The following is a 22,412-nucleotide window of genomic DNA, read 5'->3' on the forward strand; positions in this document are numbered from 1 at the left end:
TCGTGGGTGCCTGGGTAGATTACTCTCTAAGGTTTGTCCTCAGAGATGGAGGATCTCTAGCTCGGACAATTAAGGCGAGGGCTCTTGTCTCCCAATCATCTCACAGGTCCGAGGTTCTGATTCTTAAACCTAACGTAAAGTGCAATGTGTCAGCAAATGCGGGTTTTCAGAGCCAGAAGATCGTCTGACAACCTTTGTGGGCGATTCGTCAATAATGTTGTCAAGCGTTCGACTCGATAATTCGCACTCCCACTACGCCGTCTGAAATGGAGGTAATTACAGCACACCTTAACTGTACCTGGGGGCATGTTCCCTATAAAGTTGGTGTTCTTCTGCAGTGGGCCCTGCAAATCTTGCTTGGGCCGTGGTCTCTATTCAATGCAAGCCAAAGCATTGAATTGGTATTAATTCACCAATAATGGGAAGAATGTGTATTAATTTCCGATGATTAGTATTAATGACCCCAGCCACTATAAATAGGATTGGGAGTCCCATTGTAAAGGGTACGATTTTTTAGAGAAAACACCTGATAATCAGAGCAATCTAAATACTGCCTGAGAATACACCATTGGAGCTTGCCATCATAAGCTTTCAATCCTCTTAATACAAGAGACTTGTTGACTAGGGTTCTTTTATAAGTTGAACCACATAAAAATCTTTGTGTTCTTATTGCTCATTTCTTTAATCTCTCTTCTTAAGGTTGATAGCGAAAAAGGCAGTCAACATTTTGGTGCTTTCATTGAGAGTTAGAAGAAAGCATTTGAAACAATTACAGCCATGGTAACTACATGAAGAAACATTACAGATGACGTGCTCCCTCCTACTGGAGTTGAAGGAGGAGAACCCAGTCGATAGCCACCTCAGGACGTGTCTGAGATGATGAATACACCGAGTACAACAGCGAAGATAATGGTGTCGACCAGGGTTATTATGAGGAAGAATAACCTCAACCCATGGATGCAGAAGAGACACCAGAGGTGGTTGTGCTCTGTGAACAGGTGGCCACCCGGCAACAAAAGATCGATGCTCAAGAGGATAACATCACCACCCACAGGAGATGGTACTTGCCATGAAGGCCACTCTTGCACCCCAGGGGCTGCAAGTGGACCCCAATGGCAAAGTACCTATTGGGCACCCAACTGGCATACCACCTACGTACCCCATTGGAGTAACACCTGTCAGTGTAGCTGGAGTGCCTCCCGAGCACCCGCCTGCAAAGGCGCGAGATCCGCCAGCTGAGGTGCCCACCGGGCACCCAGCTGAAGTTGGAACCCCAATGCCACTACAGGACTATGGTAAGGGAAAGGCTGATGATAATCTTGCTCCAAAGCAGAAGAAGGCTCGTTAGAACCCGGAGGCCACCAGATTCCTCAGCAGGTTGGCAAGGGTAATGACCCAGGGGCCCGAGGGCATCGCCAGGCAGTCAACACCCGTGGAGCTCGACCGCCCTGATGCATCCATACAAACCGCGCGAGGCCTGGAGCTGGTGTCCCCTCGGAACCTAACCATCCCCATAGGAATAACGGTCCAGGGATCCACTCGAGGAATGTCCCACAAAGCTGAGAATGCGGCATCAGTATCTCAGTAAATGAAAATTTCGAGTCCGATGGAGAGACCGAGTGGCTCTTCCCAAGGGTAACGGTGCATTTCGAGGACAAGCTGATCTACGAGACAACCCTAATGCCTGAAGATGCAATAAGGCAGGGGGACGCGAGCCTGGTGGGAGAGGTCCATTGGACCTCAGAGAAGACATACCCTGGCTTAGAGCATCAACCAAGATCGTGACCAGCTTCATGCAGAATTAGAAAGTTTGAAGCAGATAATGCTCAGGATGACCAGGAAACAAGGCCATGAATCTGACTCGGAGGACGAGGAGGTGGAGCCATGTTTCCCTCACCTTGTTGAGGCCCCTCTGCCACCAGGATTCAAGATGCCATCCGTACCGCCCTATGATAGTGGTTGGGATCCCACGGATCATCTGTCTAAGTTCAATAGGTTAATATCGGTGCATCGTGTTTCCGATTACGTTAAGTGTCATGTATTCCCGATCACCCTGACGGGGCTAGTAGATGAATGTTTTAAAAAGCTCCAACCAGGATCCATTCAATCATGGCATCAGTTATCATTCGCCTTCCAAAGACAATTCATAGCGATTTGGAAGGTAAGCTTTGAGGTCAACGCCTTGGCCAACATAAAGCAAGGGCCCTTCAAGACCCTCAAGGCCTACATCAAACGCTTCAAGGAGGAAGCAGCAAGAACTAAAAGGGTCAATGATGGCCAGCAATTGGTGGCATTACAAGCTGGCATCTGCGCAAGGTACCCTCTTTGGGATGATCTCCCACGGAGGGGATGGCGACGTCTCGACGACTTCATTCATCGAGCACAAGAATATATCAGCTGGGAGGATGCCCAAATCGGAGCATCAGCCGTTTTCCCTACTTCGGCCATGGTCGGACCTGTGGCTTTAGGAATCCAGTATTCCCCCTTTGTTCCCGTCCAACCGAGCTCGGGAGGATTCCAACCCAGCCAAAGTGCCCCCACCTTCTAGTTATAGCGTCGTGTCCACTTCTGGATTCAGTATGGCTCCAACAAGGTTCAGGGCAGTGCCTACTGGATATATCACTTTTCAGCCTACATTCAGTGCTGGATTTGTTGCCCTCTCCCATCCTGTCGAATCCAATCGAGCTTCCAACAACAGTAGGCGCAGAAGGAAGGGTAAGGGCTGAAACGGAACCGCACAGGCCGAGCAGGGAGTCACATCCGGTGAAAAGTATGTCTCGCAGTATTCCGAGTACACCGACTTGGTAGACTCTCAATATAATATCTTCGTGGCCAGGACACAGCACGTTCACTACATAAAGCCGCAGCCCATCCAGATAGACAGGGATAGAGGGGACCCTGGAAAATTTGTCGTTTCCACAACGACATAGGGCACCACACCAATGAGTGCCGCCAAATCAAGGAGGAGATTGAGAATCTCATCAAGCTGGGACACCTCCATCAATATGCTAAGGGTTGAGCGCATCAAGCACACCCTCTCGTGGTAGGACCAGTGGTCCCACCTTTGCACCACAGGTCCCAGCAATATCTCTTGTTGCTCCCCAACATCCAGTGGCCTAAGGACCTCCTTCGGTGAATGGGCGGGTAGGAACCATCTCAGGAGGGCCTCAATTGGGGGGCACTTCATGAAGCTTGGAGAATAGGTATGTGCGAGCTTTGAATCACGATGATGAGGTCATGGCTTTGGCCCAGCTACCTGCCCAAATGCCACAACTGACTGACCAAGTGATAACATTCTCCGACGACAATGCTTAGAGGGTGCATTTCTCACTTCACTACCCGTTGGTGATTGAGAGTCAAATCTCCAACAAAATAGTGGTGCAGATCCTAGCAGACAACGAGAGTTTGGTGAACATCCTGTTTAAGTCAGCCTTCGAGAAGATAGGGCTGACAATGACAGACTTGTCCTCATGCACCTCGACACTCTATGGATTCTTGAGAGAGGCCCTCATCCTAATGGGACAGATAAAACTCCCTGTGACGCTTGGAGAGGTGCATCGCCAAGCCTACAAATACTGCACCTTTGTAGTGGTAGATTGTTCCTCAGCGTACAACGCCATCTTGGGATGACCTGCACTGGTGGAGTTCGGGGCCGTCACCTCCATCCATCATCTGTGCATGAATTTTCCCACGGATGTAGGAATTGGCATGGTCTGTGGCGACCAGAAAGAGGCAAGACAATGTTACAATGTCTCCCTCAAGGCTCCCATGATGATGGTAAGGGAGGTAGGCCCAAGAAGTCTAAGGCCTCGGAGGTACAAGCTGTCCAGGAGACCAGGCTCGACGAGTTGGACCCAAGGTTTCAAGAGGAGAGGTCCATTGAACCAATAGGGGAGGTGGAGGATGTAACGGCCTACTTCCTTAAAGCCATTACTAAGTGAGTTTAAAATGTGCTTCTAACTCGCTAATCGAGGTTTTAAGACAAAAGTGTAATTAAACCATAAACAGAGTCATAAACTTTGAAAATAATTCCATTTACTGAAAATCATAAAGCGTTTAACATTTAGGATCCCAAAATATTGTTTAGAAATATTTACAACTCAAAAATATAATCAGAGTCGGCTAAACGACAAAATCTAGGTTCAGTACAATCATCTCCCAAAATACCCCTGGCCGTGGCAGCCAGGCAGGCCAAACATGTACGTGCCGCTTCACGCTCTCCATACTCATGGTTGGTCAACTTTTCCCTTGCCCTTACCTACACCACAGAGCACTCGTGAGCCGAAGCCCAACAAGAAAACCCTCACAAGTAGATAACATATGCATATCAAACACTTTGCATATAAACAGGCCATCAAAAGGCTATACACATATGGCCATGCCGTCCCAGGCGCTTTACCAGGCCCTGGGTTCGCGGTCCATATCGTAAGGATATCCCAGGTATCCTTTAGGGTCTCGCCCTGGCAACTCGCACTCCGCATGCTAAACGCTGCTCCCGGCCCCTTGCTGCACTCGACCTTGCACTCCACGTGCTTAACGCCATTCTCGGCCCCTTACCATTGCTGGCCTTGCCGACCTCGGCCTACGCCGTTCCCGACTCTTGCGGAACATACACACATATGCATACATAGCATAATAAAGCAAATACCAAACATGAATAAACTCAATCAAAGGGCTACGCTCTGCAACACAATCATATAGGGCCCTGCCCTGCATACAAGCTCTACGGGAACAATAGTTTTTTGACCTGTGTCCCGAGCTTCCCAAGCACCGCAATCACGAGCACAGTCCTCTAACCCAAGCCTTGAAGAAATCCTAGTCACAACGCATGAATAATAATCAACCACCACATTCTAATCCATTAAATAATTTTTAGATATAATTCTAACCTCTGGGACTTGGTTTCTACCAAACTGGGTAGTAGAAACCTTCCCGAGCCTTAACGTTCAAGTTCCCAAGCTAAAAACCCTCATTTTGCCAAAAATCCACATTTGGGCCGCTGCTCAGCCTCACTTAAGCGTCACGGCGCGCCCCAAGACAGAGGCAAAGTTGCCTCAGATCTACCAGCCTAGGGCCACGGTGCCTGGGAAATTTCCTGAAGCCCCATTAGCCTATAAACACAAGCAGGCTGCAGCACTGAAGAATAGGGCCACGGCGCGAGCCCGAAACCCAGAATGTCCATGCAAACTTTTCGAGCTAACTCCCCTGAAATCATCCAAAACACACCCCAACAACAGAATAATCACCCTAATACACTTTAAGCAGCACATAAGCCCAGAAAAGCCAACCAAAATCCTACTATAACTCAAGTTTAATTATCTAAACTCTAACCTCTCAAACTTCAGCAAAACAAAGGAAAATTAGATAGAATTCAAGCTTAAATCCTTACCTCAAGAATGGTTTCGACCCTCAGCTGTTTATAATCTGCTCCAAGCTTTGATTTCCCCAACCCTCAGCCTTAAATTCAGAGCTTTCTCCCCCAAAAATCCCGAAAAACCTTCCAAGCCACAAGAGGAAGTGAGAACCAAATTGAGAGAAAACTAAGAGAGCTATATGACTTTTGCTTCTTCCTTTTTCTTCCAGAATGAGCCTAGAGACTAAGGATAACCCCAGCTGCCTATCATAAATCTAACCTTTAACCAAACTGACCAAAATAACCCTTTACTTACCCTTGATCCTTAAGCAACCCCAAGGGCATTTCATTCATTTGCCATACCCCGTTAAGTCCTTGAGTATTCTTATAAATCCACGTTAATCCTGACATATCCCAACCATCATTTAATTGCTACCCGCTACTTAATAATTCCCGAACACATTACAATATTCCCAAAATACCCTAACCTCCTCCCGAGCCGGGTATTTGACCCCGTTGTGACTTTCTAGCTAAATCGCTCCCTAGGACCGTCTCGGATCGTACATCATATATATCACCAATATATCACAAATATCACATATATTGCATTTATGCCCTCAACGGCCTAAAATTACAAACATGTCCTTAATAACCAGACGGGGCCCACATGCATATATAATTCACCTAAACATGCATTTCTAATGACATACTCATCAAATTCACATATCATAATAATAAATCACTTATTGCCCTTCAGGCACACTAATCAAGGCCCTACGCCTTATTAGAAAATTTGGGACGCTACAGAGGAGGTAGTTCTTGATACCTCCACCCCCGATAGAAAAATAAAAGTTGGGGGAAGCTTGAAAACGGAAGTCTGAGAGGCATTGGTGGGGCTTCCTTCGAGGAAACCAAGGCGTATTCGCATGGTCACAATCTAACATGACTGGTATTGACCCAAATATCATATTCCATGCCTTGAATTTTGATCCTAACTTTGCTCCCATCCAGCAGAAGCAACAGACATTTGACCAAACACGAAAAAAGGCTTTCAAGGCAAAAGTTAACAAGCTCCTCTCCAACGGGTTTATCCGAGAAGCCCAATACCCCAGATGGCTATCCAATCCTGTTCTTGTGCCAAAGTCGAATGGCACTTGGAGGACGTGTATAGATTTCTCAGACCTTAACAAGGCTTGTCCGAAGGACTGCTTTCCACTCCCCAAGATAGACTGAATGGTTGACGCCACCTCCGGTTACGAGTTTTTGTCGTTCATGGATGCTCACTTGGGCTATAACTAGATATCCATGCACATCACCGTTCAGAAGCACACCAGCTTTTGAACAGATAAGGGTATCTATTGTTACATTGTGATGCATTTCGGGCTGAAAAATGCTAGCGCCACCTACAAGAGGCTGGTTAACAAGATGTTCAGAAACCAGTTTGGATGGAACATGGAGGTCTGTGTGGACGATATGTTGGTCAATTACAGGACCACCCCTGACCATGTGGGCGACTTGACCGAGGTTTTCACAGTGCTACTTCGGTTTAGGATGAAGCTAAACCCCCCAAAAGTGCACATTTGGGGTCGCCTCCAGCAATTTCCTAGGCTTCATTATCAGTGCTCGAGGAATTGAGGCAAACCCTGAGAAGATCAAGGCCCTAATTGAGATGTTGTCTCCCTAGAAACATAAAGTTGTTCAAAGCTTGACAGGGAGGATCGCAGCTTTGAGCCATTTTGTCTCCAAAGAAACGGACAAGTGCATCCCTTTCATCAATGTTCTCCGAGGGAGTTAGAGGTTTGAATGGACGAAAGAGTGCGAACAGGCGTTCCAACAACATAAGGTGCACATGGAAAATCATCCAATTCTGTCCAAGTAAGTAGACAGAGTGCCTCTCCTACTCTACATGGCTATCTCGGAAGATGCCATCAGTGCTGCATTGGTAAGAAAAGAAAGTCGTGTTCAGCACCCCGTCTATTATGTTAGCAAAAGACTCCTCAGGGCAGAGTCTAGGTACCCACTGATGGAGAAGTTAACCTTTTGCTTAATGGTGGCCTCTCAAAAGCTAAGACCCTACTTCCAGGCGCATTCGATTTTAGTCCTCACAAACAACCCCCTCAGACAAGTCCTTCAAAAGCCTAAGTCATCGGGAAGGCTCTTGAAGTGATCAATGGAACTGAGTCAGTTTGACATCACCTACCATCCGAGGACTACCATAAAAGGTCAAGCACTTGTCAATTTCATCACCGAGTACACAGGGAATCAAGAGAAGACTGAGGGTACCCCAGTGGTCGGACCAACCTATAAGTTATTTCTAGATGGGTCTTCGAACAAAAATGGCACCGGGGGGGACTTATTTTGGTTTCCCCCGAGGGGCATAGGGTACATAGTGCCCTCCACTTTTGGTTTAGCACCTCTTACAATGAAGCGGAATACAAAGCCTTAATTACGGGGCTCCGAGTGGCACTGGAGCTCAAGGTCGAGGGACTCAAGATCTTTAGTGATTTCCTACTCGTGGTGAACCAAGTTCTCGGAGAGTACCAAGCCCGGGGAACAAAGATGGCAGCAAAAATGACAAAGGTTCAAGAAATTCTCCACAACTTCTAAAGATTCACTATTTGGCAGGTACCACGAGAGCAAAATTTCAATGCTGACACCTTGGCTATGCTGGCCACGACCAAAGATGCTGAGTTAATCAATGTGGTCCTCATTGATTACCTGGGGTCTCCAAATATCTTAGCTCCAGACGAGGTGGAATCTATACAACCCCAAGATGGATGGATGGAGCCAATACTTAAATACCTCGTCTCCGAAGAGTTGCCCCAAGATAAGAAGGAAACTTGGAGGCTTCTTTATAAAGTACCGAGATACATAATCATGCACAATAGTTTGTATCGACAAGGTTATTCTTTGCCCTTGCTTCGATGTGTGTCTAAGCAAGAAGCCAGTTTAATACTCTTAGAGGTACACAAAGGCTTCTGCGGAGATCATGCTAGGGGGCAGAGCCTTTCCAAGAAGATCTTAAGGCAAGGATATTTTTGGCCCACCATGAATGGAGACGCAATGGATTACATCAAGAAGTGCAACAAGTTCCAGTACTTCGCCAATATCCACCGAGCACCTCCAAATGAGCTTGCGCAGATGACCAGCCCATGGCCTTTTGCTGTTTGGGGCATCGACCTTATCGGGTCCTTGCCTATAGGGAAGGGAGGAGTGAAATATGCCATAGTGGTCGTCGAATACTTCACGAGGTGGGTTGAGGCCAAGCCACTCGCTACAATCACCTCCATAAAGGCTTTGGATTTCGTCATTAAAAACATTGTTTGTCGGTGTGGGCTTCCGAGGAAGATAGTCTCTGACAACGGATTACAGTTTGATAGTGAAGTGTTCATGGACTTATGTTAACGGCATGGTGTCGTCAAGAGCTTATCTTCTGTGGTATATCTGCATGCCAATGGCAAAGTGGAAGCAGTTAACAAGACACTCAAGTACACTTTGAAGAGAAGGCTGGAGCAGGCGAAAGGAGCTTGGCCCGAGGAGCTGCATAGGGAATTGTGGAGCTACCGCACCTCTGCCAGGACCTCCAACGGCCATTCTCCCTTCTCAATGGCCTACGGGTATAAAGCTATGCTTCGAGTTGAAGCAACAATCTCCACACACTGACGGGATACATATGACCCGACCACGAACCATGCTTTACTTCGGAAGTCCTTGGACCTTGTGGAGGAGCTACGCAAAGATTCTCAGCATCAAGTGGCGTCCTACCAGCTGAAGCTAGCCAGATATTTATACTCTAAAGTAAAAGACAGAAAATTTGGGGTCGGAGATTTGGTGTTGCGAAGAGTCTTCTTAGCCACTTGAGACCCCAGTGCGGGAGAGTTGGGACCCAACTGGGAGGTTCCATACTAAGTCGAGAGCATTGTGTGTCTGGGAACATACAAGTTAGCCTGACTAAGTGGGGAGCTGATTCCTCACGCATGGAATGTCAAGCATCTTCTCCGATATTACTAGTAATATAAGCAGTAAACATTGTCTATTTTTGTAATAACCCCTGTAGCCTTCGGACACCTGTAATGGAAACCGTGTATCTAAAACATGATAAGAAATTTATTGTCTGCTTATATTCCTTGGTGTCCTTTATGTTCTATTAATGTTGTGTAAGAGCACCCGCTCGCCTGGACAAGTGATCACGGACTAGTCTCCGATCACTTGGGAGGCATGGAGTTAGGGCAGCATCACGCCTCACAAGGAACAACCTATGAAACTAAACTTGTTAAGAGAAGTAAGGCTAGTGTTGCCATCCAAAGAATAGAAAATCCTAGGAAACTAGTCAAGTCTAGCCTTGAAGGCAGCTTGTTCCAGGTAGAACTGAGCTTAGTACCTAGAAGCTAGATGATCCAAGTAGCGCGAGAATAGATTTTCGTCACCTACCGTGGACACCTAGCCCGAGGAGCTCTGACCAAGTCTCTTGATCTCGAGATGTGAACGGGAGGTCGAGTACCCCGTACTCAACCTCGGGAAATCCTTAACATGGGGAGCTTGGCTAGTCGATGAGTGAAGCGCCCCAAATGTCACTATATCCCATAGCTAAAAAACCTAGTATAATGCAGACTTAAGAATTCAAGTTACCTCCTGGGGACAGCGCGTGCCCAAGGAGTAATAACCAAATCCCAAGGAGTATAACGGGGGGCAGGCGGCTTCACGTGTAAGGACCCCTGAAAGCCTGAATCTTTGGATTGCAGGGGTATAGGGCATCGAGTTAGGACAAATGGTAAATTTCACGTCAAAGTTACTTCTATGAATATGGGTCTACAAGTGACTAAGCGCTGGAACAACTTTTGAAGCAGTTTGAGTTCTTGTTCTCATGACATTCGTGTTACGTTGAATTTATAGAACCAAGTGTATGAAACGGTTTGATTTCTTGTTCTCATGACATTCATGTTACGTTGAATTTATAGACCAACTGTATAAAATGATTTGAGTTATTGTTCTCATGACATTTGTGTTACGTTGAATTTATACAACCAAGTGTATAAAATGGTTTGAGTTCTTGTTCTCGTGACATTCGTGTTATGTTGAATTTATAGAACCAAGTGTTTAAAATGGTTTAAGTTCTTGTTCTCGTGACATTCGTGTTATGTTGAATTTATAGAACCAAGTGTATAAAACGGTTTGAGTGCTTATTCTCGTGGCAATTTAAGTTACAGTGAATTCATAGAACCAAACCAAATAAAAAGCAAGGCAATCTACATAAATCTTAAACGGGCAAATAATTACAACTATGCTCGGGGGCTTAAGCGATTGTTTGTCTGTACCCCTATAAGTCTATGGCACGCAAGCCTAAGTGTAGAAATTGTAATCAGTCAATGGGGACCTCCGCCACTAGTTCAATGATCGTATCTCTACTTGTAGCACCCTCTGATAGCGAAAAAGGTAGTCAACAGTTTGTATCAGTCTTTTCTAATATATGATATTGTTTATTTATTTAAAATTTAAATGATAATTAAAAAATATAATAATTTATAAACAAAATTAAGCAAACATGTATTGCACGTTGCTTATACCTAGTGTATATATATATACTAGGTATAAGCAACATGCAATGCACGTTTGCTTATTTTTATTTTAAAAAAATTATTAAATATATTTATTAAATTTTATGATTGTCATATAAATTCTAAATAAATAAATAATATTATACATATAAAAGAATGACATTAACATGTTAAAAGAAAAATTAAACCTAAAAATTGTTTATGTTTTTTTTAATATATGATAATATTATAGATCATAAACTACACTATTTAGTGTATAAAATATTCATGAGATTATTCAAATCACATATTTATAATTAGAGAAGAATGTTGTTTATTATTCATAAAGGATAAATGTTATTCTAATTTTTTATGTATTATATATCATTATAATAATGATATTTTATAATATTTGAATTTATATTAATATAATTAATAAATTTTATTTTTAATAACTTTTAAAGGTATATTCCATTAAATATTTGTAATATTTCGTTAAAGTTAACAAAAAAAACCTTAAAAACAAAGAATTTTCATTATCTACACACTTTTTATATAGAAGATATATATATATGTGGCATGTATCCTAAACTACACATAAAAATAGTGAGTCTCACTCTAATTTTTTTTTTAATGGTTTAAGATCCATGACACATCATTGTGTGTATAAAATAAGTGTCTGCCTATCATTATGGATATATTAAAATAAAAACCAAGACTACAATTACTCTCTTAACTAGGGAGAAAAAAACCTTACTACAGCAGCTTGTGTTTTATAATGTAAGGCTGAATTTTACTAATATATCAAGGGCCACAAAACATGTTATGTTGAACCCCAATTTACAATATAATTTTTAAGTCGAACACTGTCCACTAGGGAATTCAGGCAATTGCATATTTAATCTTTGTATTTTTCTGCTTAGAGTACTTTCCTTTAGCACATGTATGGGGAGAAAGTAGTGTCGGGTAACTCTTAAGGAGGGGAACCAGATAAACCACCACAAAGGAGGACAACACATACCACCACAAAAAAACACTATATAATACGAGGAATCTTCTTAGGTATGGGTTTTTTCTATTTTCAGTATTTGGAGAAATTATAATTAATTTTTTTGTATGATGACATACATTATTATAGTTATAACAGATATCTCGCCAATTTTCGAGAAATTCTGAATAATTTACAATGCCGAAATCAGAGTTCAAACAATCAATTTCATGCGTGTCTGGTTGTTTTTATACGCGTGGAAAACAGACTATTTGAACTCTAATTTCGACAGTGTAAATTATTCGAAATTTCCTTAAAATTATTGAGATGCCTAATACAACTATCATGTACGCTGTCATTAAAGAAATATTAAGTTATAATTTATTTAAGTGCCAAAAATAGAAATCTTCCTACCGTAAAGGTAAAAGTAATGTCCCTAGGAAACTTCTTACGACATAATTATTGCAACAAATAATTATTATAAGTAGAAATTCTGAAGTAATGTTTATGGGTGAAGTTACGCTATTAGGAAACAACATTTAATGGATCAAAATGTCCCATGATTAGTATAATATAATTTATTCTTCATTTTTTAAAGGAAAGCTTTTTTTTTTCATTTGGTTCATTTCCAAATAAATTTCGATTGCAATTCTTTACAATTGGAATTTCACCATCCGTTTTCTCATTCAAAATTGTCGGAAGACGACCACTAAGTAATAAAATATTAAAATAAACTTATTTATACCGCTGTAAATATTGTGAAAACATAAAATATTAAGACAGAATCTTTAACAAGAAGACAACACATTGTAAAAGCGAAATAGAAGTTCTTATATATTCTGACTTGTATCACATAGAAATGGAATAATAAATTGTTTTTAGTGTAAGATAAATCATAATTTATATAATACTAACATGATAAATACAATATTTATATCTACTAAATTAAATATACATAAATATTATAAATATAAATAATTTATAATATATATAACAACATAATATTATAATTATAAATAACTTATAATATATATATAACAATATAATATTATAATTATAAATAACTTATAATATATATAACAATATTATAATTATAAATAACAATATATAAATAACTATAATATAAATAGCAATTATAATAATTTATACAATAATTATAAAGAACAAAATTAAAAGCTGAGGCCTGTGTAGCACACAGTTTCTTTAAAACAGATTCGCCGCCTCTACGAGGTTTAGACATCTATCTCCCAAGATACAACGGTGAACGACAAGTAACTCAATTACTTCGCTGAACCAAATATATCCGAACTCTATCACACTAGAATAGATCTAAGAGTAGAAAGGAAAAAACAATATTGAAAATATATATCTATCACACTAGAATAGATCTAAGAGTAGAAAGGAAAAAACAATATTGAAAATATATATATCACAATCTTCAAAGGAAGACAAATTTATATAAGTATAAGTTTTTTGTGTAAAAATAAACTAAGACCACTAAGGTCTATATATAGTTTCTAACTGTGGAGATTTTTCATTCACAAATATTGTGGGACAAATAAAAATTACTATTCACTACTGATTTTTTCTAACAGTTATGTCTAAATATTCTGACTTTTATCCATGTGTTGTTATGTCTAAATAAGTTTAATGGTTTAAAAATAGTAAATAGTTGTACTAAAAAAACATTCCACGATGAGCTGTGATATCATAGTAAATAACGAAATTATTATAATTGATCACTAATGTTTTTGTGCATAAAAAAGTGAATACGTATATATATGAATGGTTTCAAATTTGGTATTGTACATGCTAATTAAGATTCGTGAAACAACATAAAGAATCTCCCATAATTTTATTATTCAAATGTCTTCCTTGAAAATATTAGACATCTAAAAGCTACAGCAAAATCTCTTTTACAGATATTCATACTTATTTTTAGATTTGGGAGAGTAGATCCAACAACTACACAATTTAGAGTTGACATTTCTTATACACTTACTTTAATTAAACCAAAATATTTATTGGTGCACACGTTTGTGGATATAAGATCATCTCAAATAATTTATTAAAGTAATACACAATTTTACAAATTTGGATAAAGACAATGGTACTTGTGAAAATGATATTATATAAGGATCAAATGTATTATCATGTAAAGTTCTACAAAATCATGAGTAAGTTTATCATCAAAAGGGTTGGGCTTACTTTAAGGAAAAACCCTACTTAATTAATAATGCGCCAGGTGAGGTGTCCTTTTTTTCTTCTTATTATTATTATTATTTTTCTTTTGGTTGTGTTACTTTAGAGAAAGCTAACTTCTTTTTATAAAATATGTTTGACAAGGAGATAGTATGTGTATGAGGATAATTTCACTATAATTGAGGTGGCGTGATTTTATAGGTGAACACAAGGAAAAATGTTGCGAACTCGGCATCTTATTGACTGAACAGTTAGACGAGCTCTGAGGTCTGTTGATTGAGTAATTAGCTGAGCTCAGTGCTCATCAGATCGAATAATTAGCTGAGCTCAGCGCTCTCAACAGATTGAATAACTAGCTGAGCTCAGCACTCAACAGAATGAATAATTAGCTGAGCTCAACGCTCAATTGATTGAATAGTTAACTGAGCTCAACGCTCTATTGATTGAATAAATTAGCTGAGCTTAGCACTCAACAAACTTAATAGTTAGCTGAGCTCAGCGCGTGAGTTAAGTCCGACATGTGGACAATAAGGATAAGTGTTCTTAACCTTACCCTTTATTATTTTTCTATAAATAGACTACGGATGGACCACATTTGGAATCTCGAACTTTAGTTCAATTAAAGTTTGAATAGATTGAGAATTGAGAGGGAAAACATTGTGTTAACTTAAGCATCAGAGTGTCTTTTGCAGGTACACCCCTTATGCTTTCTCTACTCATTCCATTGAAGAACACATTTATGCTATTGACATTTCCAATGAAATGCGTAAAGTAAAGACGGTTCGCATCAACAATATAGCGATCTGAAGACGCAGAAGATTCACATGGAAGATTTTGATAGAAAAAATATGTTTGTAGAATTTTTTTTCTCTTTAAAAAGGAAAAAATTATTAAATGAGAACAGAAAACAGTTTTTGTATTTTTAAAAAATAACAGATATTTGGTTAATGTTTTCTAAAAATAATATTTTAGTTTTATTTTTAAAAGAAAATCTTAAATAAAAAATTAATAAATATATTTACAAAAAGAAAAATCTTTTAAAAATTTGTAATAAATAATGTGAAAGAAAAAATGATGAAAAATAATAAGAGAAAAAGTAAGTTTAGAAATTTTGAGGAAGAAAAATTGAGAAGAGAGAATTTGATGCAAGAGAAAAATGAGAGAGAAAGTGATGAGAGATAAAATAACAAGATAGAAAAAAATGAGGAAAGAGAAAATAAAGATATAGAAAGTGATCAGAGAGAAAATAATGAAATAATAAGTGATGAGAGAGAAAATACGCAAATAAAAAACGAGGAAAGAAAAAGTGAGAAAAGAAAAATTAATAAGAGAGAAAGTTATATGAGATAATAATAATTTAAGAGATTATGTGAGAAAAAAATATTTGACAACTAAAAACAAGTTTTTATTTTTTATAACTTCTTTTTAAAAAATTATTTTAAAAAACAATGCAAAATACAACTACTTGTTTTCAGAAAAAAAAAAAAAAAAAAGTCATAACAATTTTTTAATTAAGGACCAGACACCCTCGATATGTTTCCTCAATACGTTTGAAGATTTCTTTCTCTTTAAAAAGGAAAAAATTGTGTCAGAACAAAATCTCCTAGTAAAGTCATTGAGTCAGTAGTAGGTCCCATCTATAATTCTATATGTATTTCCCTTTTCATGCCGCACGTACATGATTGAAAATGGCTCCATCAAAAGTATCTTTACTTTTCAATTATACTTCCATTAAAAAAGCTGGGAAAATAAGATTAATAAGAGTCGATCAAATATGAATTGTCAAAGATTACAAACTATATACATGTATAAAAAAGATTGTACAGATTAACTCAAATCAAATTAATGTATACCTCATATCTTAGTATATATATATACATGCTGTCTCTTTTTCAACAAAAAAGGTGTATTTAAATACATTGCAGTATAACTGTGAACTGCACTAATCAAAGAATAGCTGTATACATTGCCAAGCCAATTTAACCCTGTAAAAATGGTTTATTTTTCTTTTAACACACATTACGGTAAACATAAAAATCCCACTCTTTTTTGCAAATTACTCTTTTTCAACACTAATCAAATTCCCAAACTCCCAACCATTCTGTTTTCTTCTTCTTTTTTTTTTATCCATATATTTTTTCTTCTTTTTTTTTTTTCCTTTAAAATTATGCTTGGGATGAAAATATGGTACACCTTTTTAAAAAAAATGAACCTCTCATGTGCGGACCTTGTTTGCAGCCTGTTGTAACACCATTTTAGTTCAGCATTTGGTTTGGTGTAACTTGTAGCTATAATAACAAGGCTATTTACCTTCAAATTTCTCAAACTGTTGTCCATCGAATCTCAACATGTATCATTCCATTTTTCGAATTGATTAGATGATATTTCTCATTGATCCGCCCGTTGTCAACAACATCGCTCAGATTAATTTCAACAAGCCCCAATGATTCCTACAAGATATAAAAAATAATGAAGCATTTTATAGAGTGTGGAGTAACTTGCATGCCAAGTAAAAGAAAGTAAATAATGGAGCAACATACCTTTGACAGAAAGCTAATTAGTCCTCTCTTGCTCAATACCTCAACATGAATCTTCTCATTCAAAGGAGGCTCCTCAAGCATGAACTGAAATTCCTCATTCCACAGCGGGTTACGAGTTCTTTTCATTGTCTGCACAGAGCAAAAACTTATGGAATTTAGCAAAAAACTTGAAATGTGATGATTGCATATAGTTTTTGAAAATGAGAAGAGAATTAAAATATATGAAATAACTGTGCTTATGATGTAACTTGTAATATTACTCAACGAAAAAACCATTTACCTTTGTTTTCTTTCTTTCTCCTCTAAAGAGAACTACAGCATAAGGATTGTTGTGACTCCGACCCTCAACGTCCTCAGCGCCTTGGACCAAAACTGTAAGCAAACCTGCTCCACCAAAGGATCCATCATCCGATGCCCTGTCAATACCACTTTCTGTTTTTCCATATGCATCTAAAGTTCCATTTATATATTTGAGGCTGTTTTCTTTAAATGGAATGAAAGTCATTTCAACTTCCAGTTTTCCTCGTTTCTTCTTGTCTTGAATATCTATAATATTTGTGTCCTTGAGCAAATCAAGTGTAAACTCCTTTGTCTCATAAGCTGTCAGCTGTTTCAAGGGGACTAACTGTATTCCTAACCTGTCATGCCCACCAACCTATGAAGAGCGAAAAACAACTAGAACCAGTTAGCTTCCTAGATAATCATAAATGCAAATAAAAGAAACGCTTCAAAATATTGAACAGTCTCGCCTGTATTGCTTTTTGACAAGTTCTGTAAATGTTAAAGCAATAGTACACATCTTCAGCAATTCAGATGAACTTTTCACTTACTCTGATGATTCTAGTGAGCTATTTTTCCCTATAGTTCTTAGTAACACAATGAAGTGAGCTCAAAAGTTCTATTGTTAAGCAATGATGCAGAAGCTTATATCAAGTTTCAATTTTAAAGACTTTAGACCAGTGGAATAATTTTGATGGAAAATGACTTGAGTTGTGTTAAGCTACCAATTAAGCATATGAAGAACCAAGTAAGAGTTTCTTGTTCTTTCCCTTTCTAACTTATTGAACATAGGGTAAGAAAAAGTTAACCTTGTCCCAATCATAGACTTGTAACTCAAGAACTTGAGACTCCGGCTCCTTCACAATAAGCTTAAAGTTCTCATTCCACTCAGGGTTTAATGTTTTCTTCTTAACAGTGGTTTTCTTTGATGAAAGGCTCTCGCCTGTCAAACTAAGTTTGACGTAAGGATCAGAAGCTCCTAATAGGTCCTTCTTCAAGAGTTTATAAGCTCGAACAACATTTACATGCAGTATCCCCACAGGCTTTTTTATCGCAGCTCTACAGAGAAGCAAAAGATTTATTATTATTTTGATTCCTTATAGCTCAAATGTTACAAACAACATGAATTCAGATACGAAATTGTAATATAAACGCCAGAAAATAGAGAGTTAATAAACTCACGTTGAAGCATCGAGTACAGGTATTTCAAGAATTTGAGGCCAAAGGTACATGCTTGCAACTTGCTTTTTAATAGTCTCCTATAGAAAATTTATTGGCAGGTGAGTTATATCCACCAAAACATAACAAGTCAACTATAGTATTCTAGATTAAACCAAAACCTGAAACTATTACCAGTGCAGCACCTGAACAAATCGATAGAGGCCTGGTATAGACATGATATCTCCTCCCAATACTTCCAACCCGAAATCGACATGTGGCTGCCAACAAATCAGTTTTAGCATACCCTATATTAAAAAGGTAGAACGATATAATAGATGTTCTGAAAGATCTACTTACCCTTTCCATCAAAGATACCACAATGTTAGCAAAACATGGAAATGAGGGCACCAGAGGTTTCATTGATATCCTTGCCGTGGAAAAGATTTGTAAATCAACTAACTGTGAAGAAGCATAATTAGTGTTTTAGCATCCTTTAGGGTAGAAGAGAAAGGAGAAGGAAAATTATGGACTAAATATATAAACTACATATTCTTTTGGTAAGGATTCATCTTAAGTATACTGACCTGAACTGTAATTTTTAGAGACAACATTTTTATCACCAAGGATATGTTAGAATTGGCAGCCCATCTAATTGGAGTTTCTAAGACTAACTCCTTCTCATTTGTCTCATAGACTTTAAGACCTGAAAATATAAGAAAAACCAAAACAAGTAAGAGAACTAAACAAGTAACAAGGTATTAAGTAAAATGCAAACAATTGTCAGTGCAATCCTTCTTAAATAATTTCACCACTATCTCATGAAAGTACCGCAATCACAACTAATTTTATATTTTATAAATCAAATAGAAGCAATCTGATAAAGACAGAAATATCTAATCCCCAGTTAAATAAAAGCAAACTTATCCTTTTCTGGAAATTTGATTAATACAAGTAACATACACAAACTTTACACTGACTTCAAAGTGATTCCATGCACAGCTAACTTTATACTAGAAAGATAAATTGACATGGAATACAACTAATAAAAAAGAAATGGCGATTTACTTGGCAGGGATCTGTAATTTCTTATGAAAGATCGCGTAACACTTTTGATCAAAATGTTTATTTTGCTATGAACCATTCAAACCTGGAACAATAAAATTACGAGCGACTTTGATAACATCAACATACACTGTGAGTGTTCTTACCATATAGTAAGGGAGGAAGATCTCCTAGACTTAAAGTGTCAAACTCAACCGATTCGATAAGGAACTTCCCAATGTACTCTTCAAATATTGGTTGGGCTGTATTTCTTATCATACCAGAGATTGCCTGTAAAAACAATGAATTCAAGCACAGAAACTCAAAAGCAAAACATATATTACTTTATTACTCATCTTATTACCTTAGCAAGGTAAGGCCACATCTCTATGATAACTTTATTTAACCAGTCAACCTGCACCATTTAGAACATAGACGGTCAATCATAAATAAATTGTTGAAATTCAAGATAAATACAAATGAAAAATGTGGTAATAAGATTTAACAGTGATACTCACTCGATCATAATCCGCATTCTTCACCCACAATGGGATTTCAGGCAAAAGATCTAGCAAGGCACATGTGTCCAACACAGAAAGTGGCCTGACAATAGGATCCTGCAGCATTAAAAAAAACAAAACTTTTTCCTTAATTTATGCGCATATATCAGACTTGAACTAAGCCTTACTTCAAATTAGATTATATTATCAAACAATTTGAAAGATACTCCTTAAAATATATAGAACAAAAATCATGTTGGCTACATCTTTTTTCTTCGAAAGGGGATTGTTTCTAAAAATTCAACTCCAGATGGTGTGGACAAGAGATGGAATATTCACAGAGAATTATCCGTTATAAACAAAACATGATACAGAATTATTGCAGAAGGGGTTAATCAACGAGCACAAAACTATAATAAAAAAAAGCCAATTTTTAAAGAGGGTCAGAGTCTTGTTCTTGAATACAACACATATCAACCCATTTTGGATTAATCCCTCCTAACAATCAATCTCTGAGAAAAATATCAATCTCACACAGAACTCATTTGTCACAGCCTTAAACTCTGAAGGACGGAAACGTAAAGTAACCCACTTCAACATTTCAAACACATTCTTGACTCGAATGAACTGCTCTAAGAAGATATATCACATATACATACACACACATTTATATACATTACCTCAACTTTCTTGGGCTTGGAGTAAATGAAGAAGAAGAACCCAATAAGGAGTCCAAGAGGCAGTCCAATTCCAAAACCAATGATCCCAAAGATGCTGCTGAGAAATCCCATTTTCTAAAATCTGCAAAGAAACCTTAGCAAACCATCAAGAAAAAATGGAACTGCATGCACCAGAGCATTGGCATCCAAAACAAAAACTAAAGACCGGCGATACAATCTAGGACTTTGTCTTTTTGGAAACGTATCAAGTTTTGTATTTATATAAACGAAAACAAATGGAACAGAGACAGGTTTGTTCTGAACAAGCTGACGAGGAAACCAGAAAAAAAGAAACTGATATGTACAGAGATTTAGGCACGGTTAGCTCTAGTTACGATGGTGTTTCAATTTTAAATAAAACTTACAAAATGAGGTATCGAAACTTACTTTGATCATATTTGTATATATCTACTCCTATGCCCCTCTATGTTTCTATTCTATTTTTTTAAGATTTTATTTTATACGAAACCACCTGTGATTGTATATTTAGTGCTGATAAATGTCATATTGTCCAAGATCCAAACTCACGTCAACATGACCAATCAGATCCATACAAATCACATAATCTCATTAATTGCTCAATTCCCGATTAAGTTTTTTTATTTTTTGTTGGTCGGGAATTCCCGATTAAGTTATCTAAATTATAATAAAGAAAAGTTTAGTCATTTTTATTTTGGAGATTGAATCGAATGTCACTTTCTAACTTAAAATAATATAAGACAAAAGAAAAAGAAAAAAAAAGCCAATGAATAACACTAGTATGATGTCATGTAGACTAAATCAGGTGGTGGTTAGATGTGTGAATGTAAATGGAAGGAAAACTTGACTAATTATCCTTCTTAACATATGGTAATTTTTTTATTATGTCAACTTTAATAATTCATACATTTTTTTTGGTCAAAAATATCCTTCTCATTAACAACCTATTCCTCTATCTTTCTCAAACTCTCTCAATCACTCTCTCGTTCTCCATCACTACGACAACACCACCACTACCTCTCCACGCTGCCAACGTCATTGACCCCCACCTCCCACCAGCATTGAAGCCATCATCTTCTACCATCATTGAAGCTCTTTCTTTAATTTTATTTAATTATTGTGTTTTGTAACAATTAAAATTGTGTGTTCTATGTTAGAATTTTATATGAACTAATATAATTACAAACATAATTCCATTATCACAATCATTTTCTAGAGTGCCTACGAATAGTTAAAGACCATAATGGGATGGTTAATATTAATCTAATTGCAATTGAGGCACATGGTAGCACCCTAAAGACTATAGGTTGGCCCATTAAATCATAGTCCACCATATCTGATAATATAAGCCCAATAGGCCCAATATACCCCTTAGGGTAAGAAGGCATATGAGACATATATATTGAACATATATGTTGTTGGGAAACATACAGTGGCATATGGTTTGGTAAGGGTTGCTCTCCATAAGATCTCTCTTGTATTGTTTTTCTAATATTGTTTTGTGTAGATCGTGAGAGATTCAAGGATGAACATTGGAGACTCAATGTCAGGTATGTTTCATCTATATGTATTCAATTCAATGCTCTAAATAAAATGCGTTCCTGGATTGTTGTATGAGCATGCTATATTGATTTGAATCTGATTTATGGATTTATGCTCATAATATTATTTTATATTTAACAATTGGTATCAAGAGCCAGGTCTTTTGATTTTAGAGCTTATTGTCATATACCCCAATTTTTTGTCAATTTTTTTTTTACAATGAAATTTTGAATTGGGCTATGAAGAAAATTAGTATACTAATCATCAATGGGTTCAGACCATTTTTTTACAAAATTTTGGGGAATTTTTTTGAGTGTTTTCGGCCATGGATACCTATTTTTTTCCAAAAATTTTCATAGATAAAAGTATATATGATTGTTGATTTTGAGAGTTTTTTTAACCCAAATGGAGGCCGGAAATTGATAGAGGATGAGATGTGGAGCAAAATCCCTCAAAAAGAGTCGGATTTGGTGGCCGGAGATGGTCTATACGACCGGGTCACGAACCGGGTCGCGTAGACCCGAGATGCAGACCCACAGGTCAAATCTGGGTGACAGGGACGATAAAAACGACA

At 38.0% G+C, this 22,412-nt stretch overlaps 1 protein-coding gene across 1 annotated transcript; it reads right to left on the reverse strand.

The window, feature by feature from the left end:
• Positions 1 to 15,852: 15,852 nt before the first annotated feature.
• LOC133798599 (synaptotagmin-3) lies at positions 15,853 to 20,689 on the reverse strand. Its single transcript, XM_062236978.1, has 12 exons — positions 20,279 to 20,689; positions 19,617 to 19,715; positions 19,463 to 19,513; positions 19,266 to 19,389; positions 18,642 to 18,760; positions 18,415 to 18,516; positions 18,261 to 18,335; positions 18,079 to 18,155; positions 17,706 to 17,955; positions 16,898 to 17,272; positions 16,618 to 16,746; positions 15,853 to 16,527 (listed from the first exon to the last, which is right to left on the reverse strand). Exons 1-12 carry the CDS (start codon positions 20,387 to 20,389, stop codon positions 16,399 to 16,401), a joined length of 1,641 nt encoding a protein of 546 aa, XP_062092962.1. The 5' UTR covers positions 20,390 to 20,689; the 3' UTR covers positions 15,853 to 16,398.
• Positions 20,690 to 22,412: the final 1,723 nt, after the last annotated feature.

Source organism: Humulus lupulus, chromosome 8, assembly GCF_963169125.1.
Source record: "Humulus lupulus chromosome 8, drHumLupu1.1, whole genome shotgun sequence".
NCBI classification, from domain to species: domain Eukaryota; kingdom Viridiplantae; phylum Streptophyta; class Magnoliopsida; order Rosales; family Cannabaceae; genus Humulus; species Humulus lupulus.

Coding starts and splice junctions, on each gene's coding strand:
- LOC133798599 (XM_062236978.1), bottom strand. CDS start 20,389: ATGGGATTTCTCAGCAGCATCTTTGGGATCATTGGTTTTGGAATTGGA. Junction 18,517..18,641: donor CTCTAAAAATTACAGTTCAG/GTCAGTATACTT, acceptor GCTTCTTCACAG/TTAGTTGATTTACAAATCTT. Junction 16,747..16,897: donor GAGAAAGAAAGAAAACAAAG/GTAAATGGTTTT, acceptor TGCTCTGTGCAG/ACAATGAAAAGAACTCGTAA.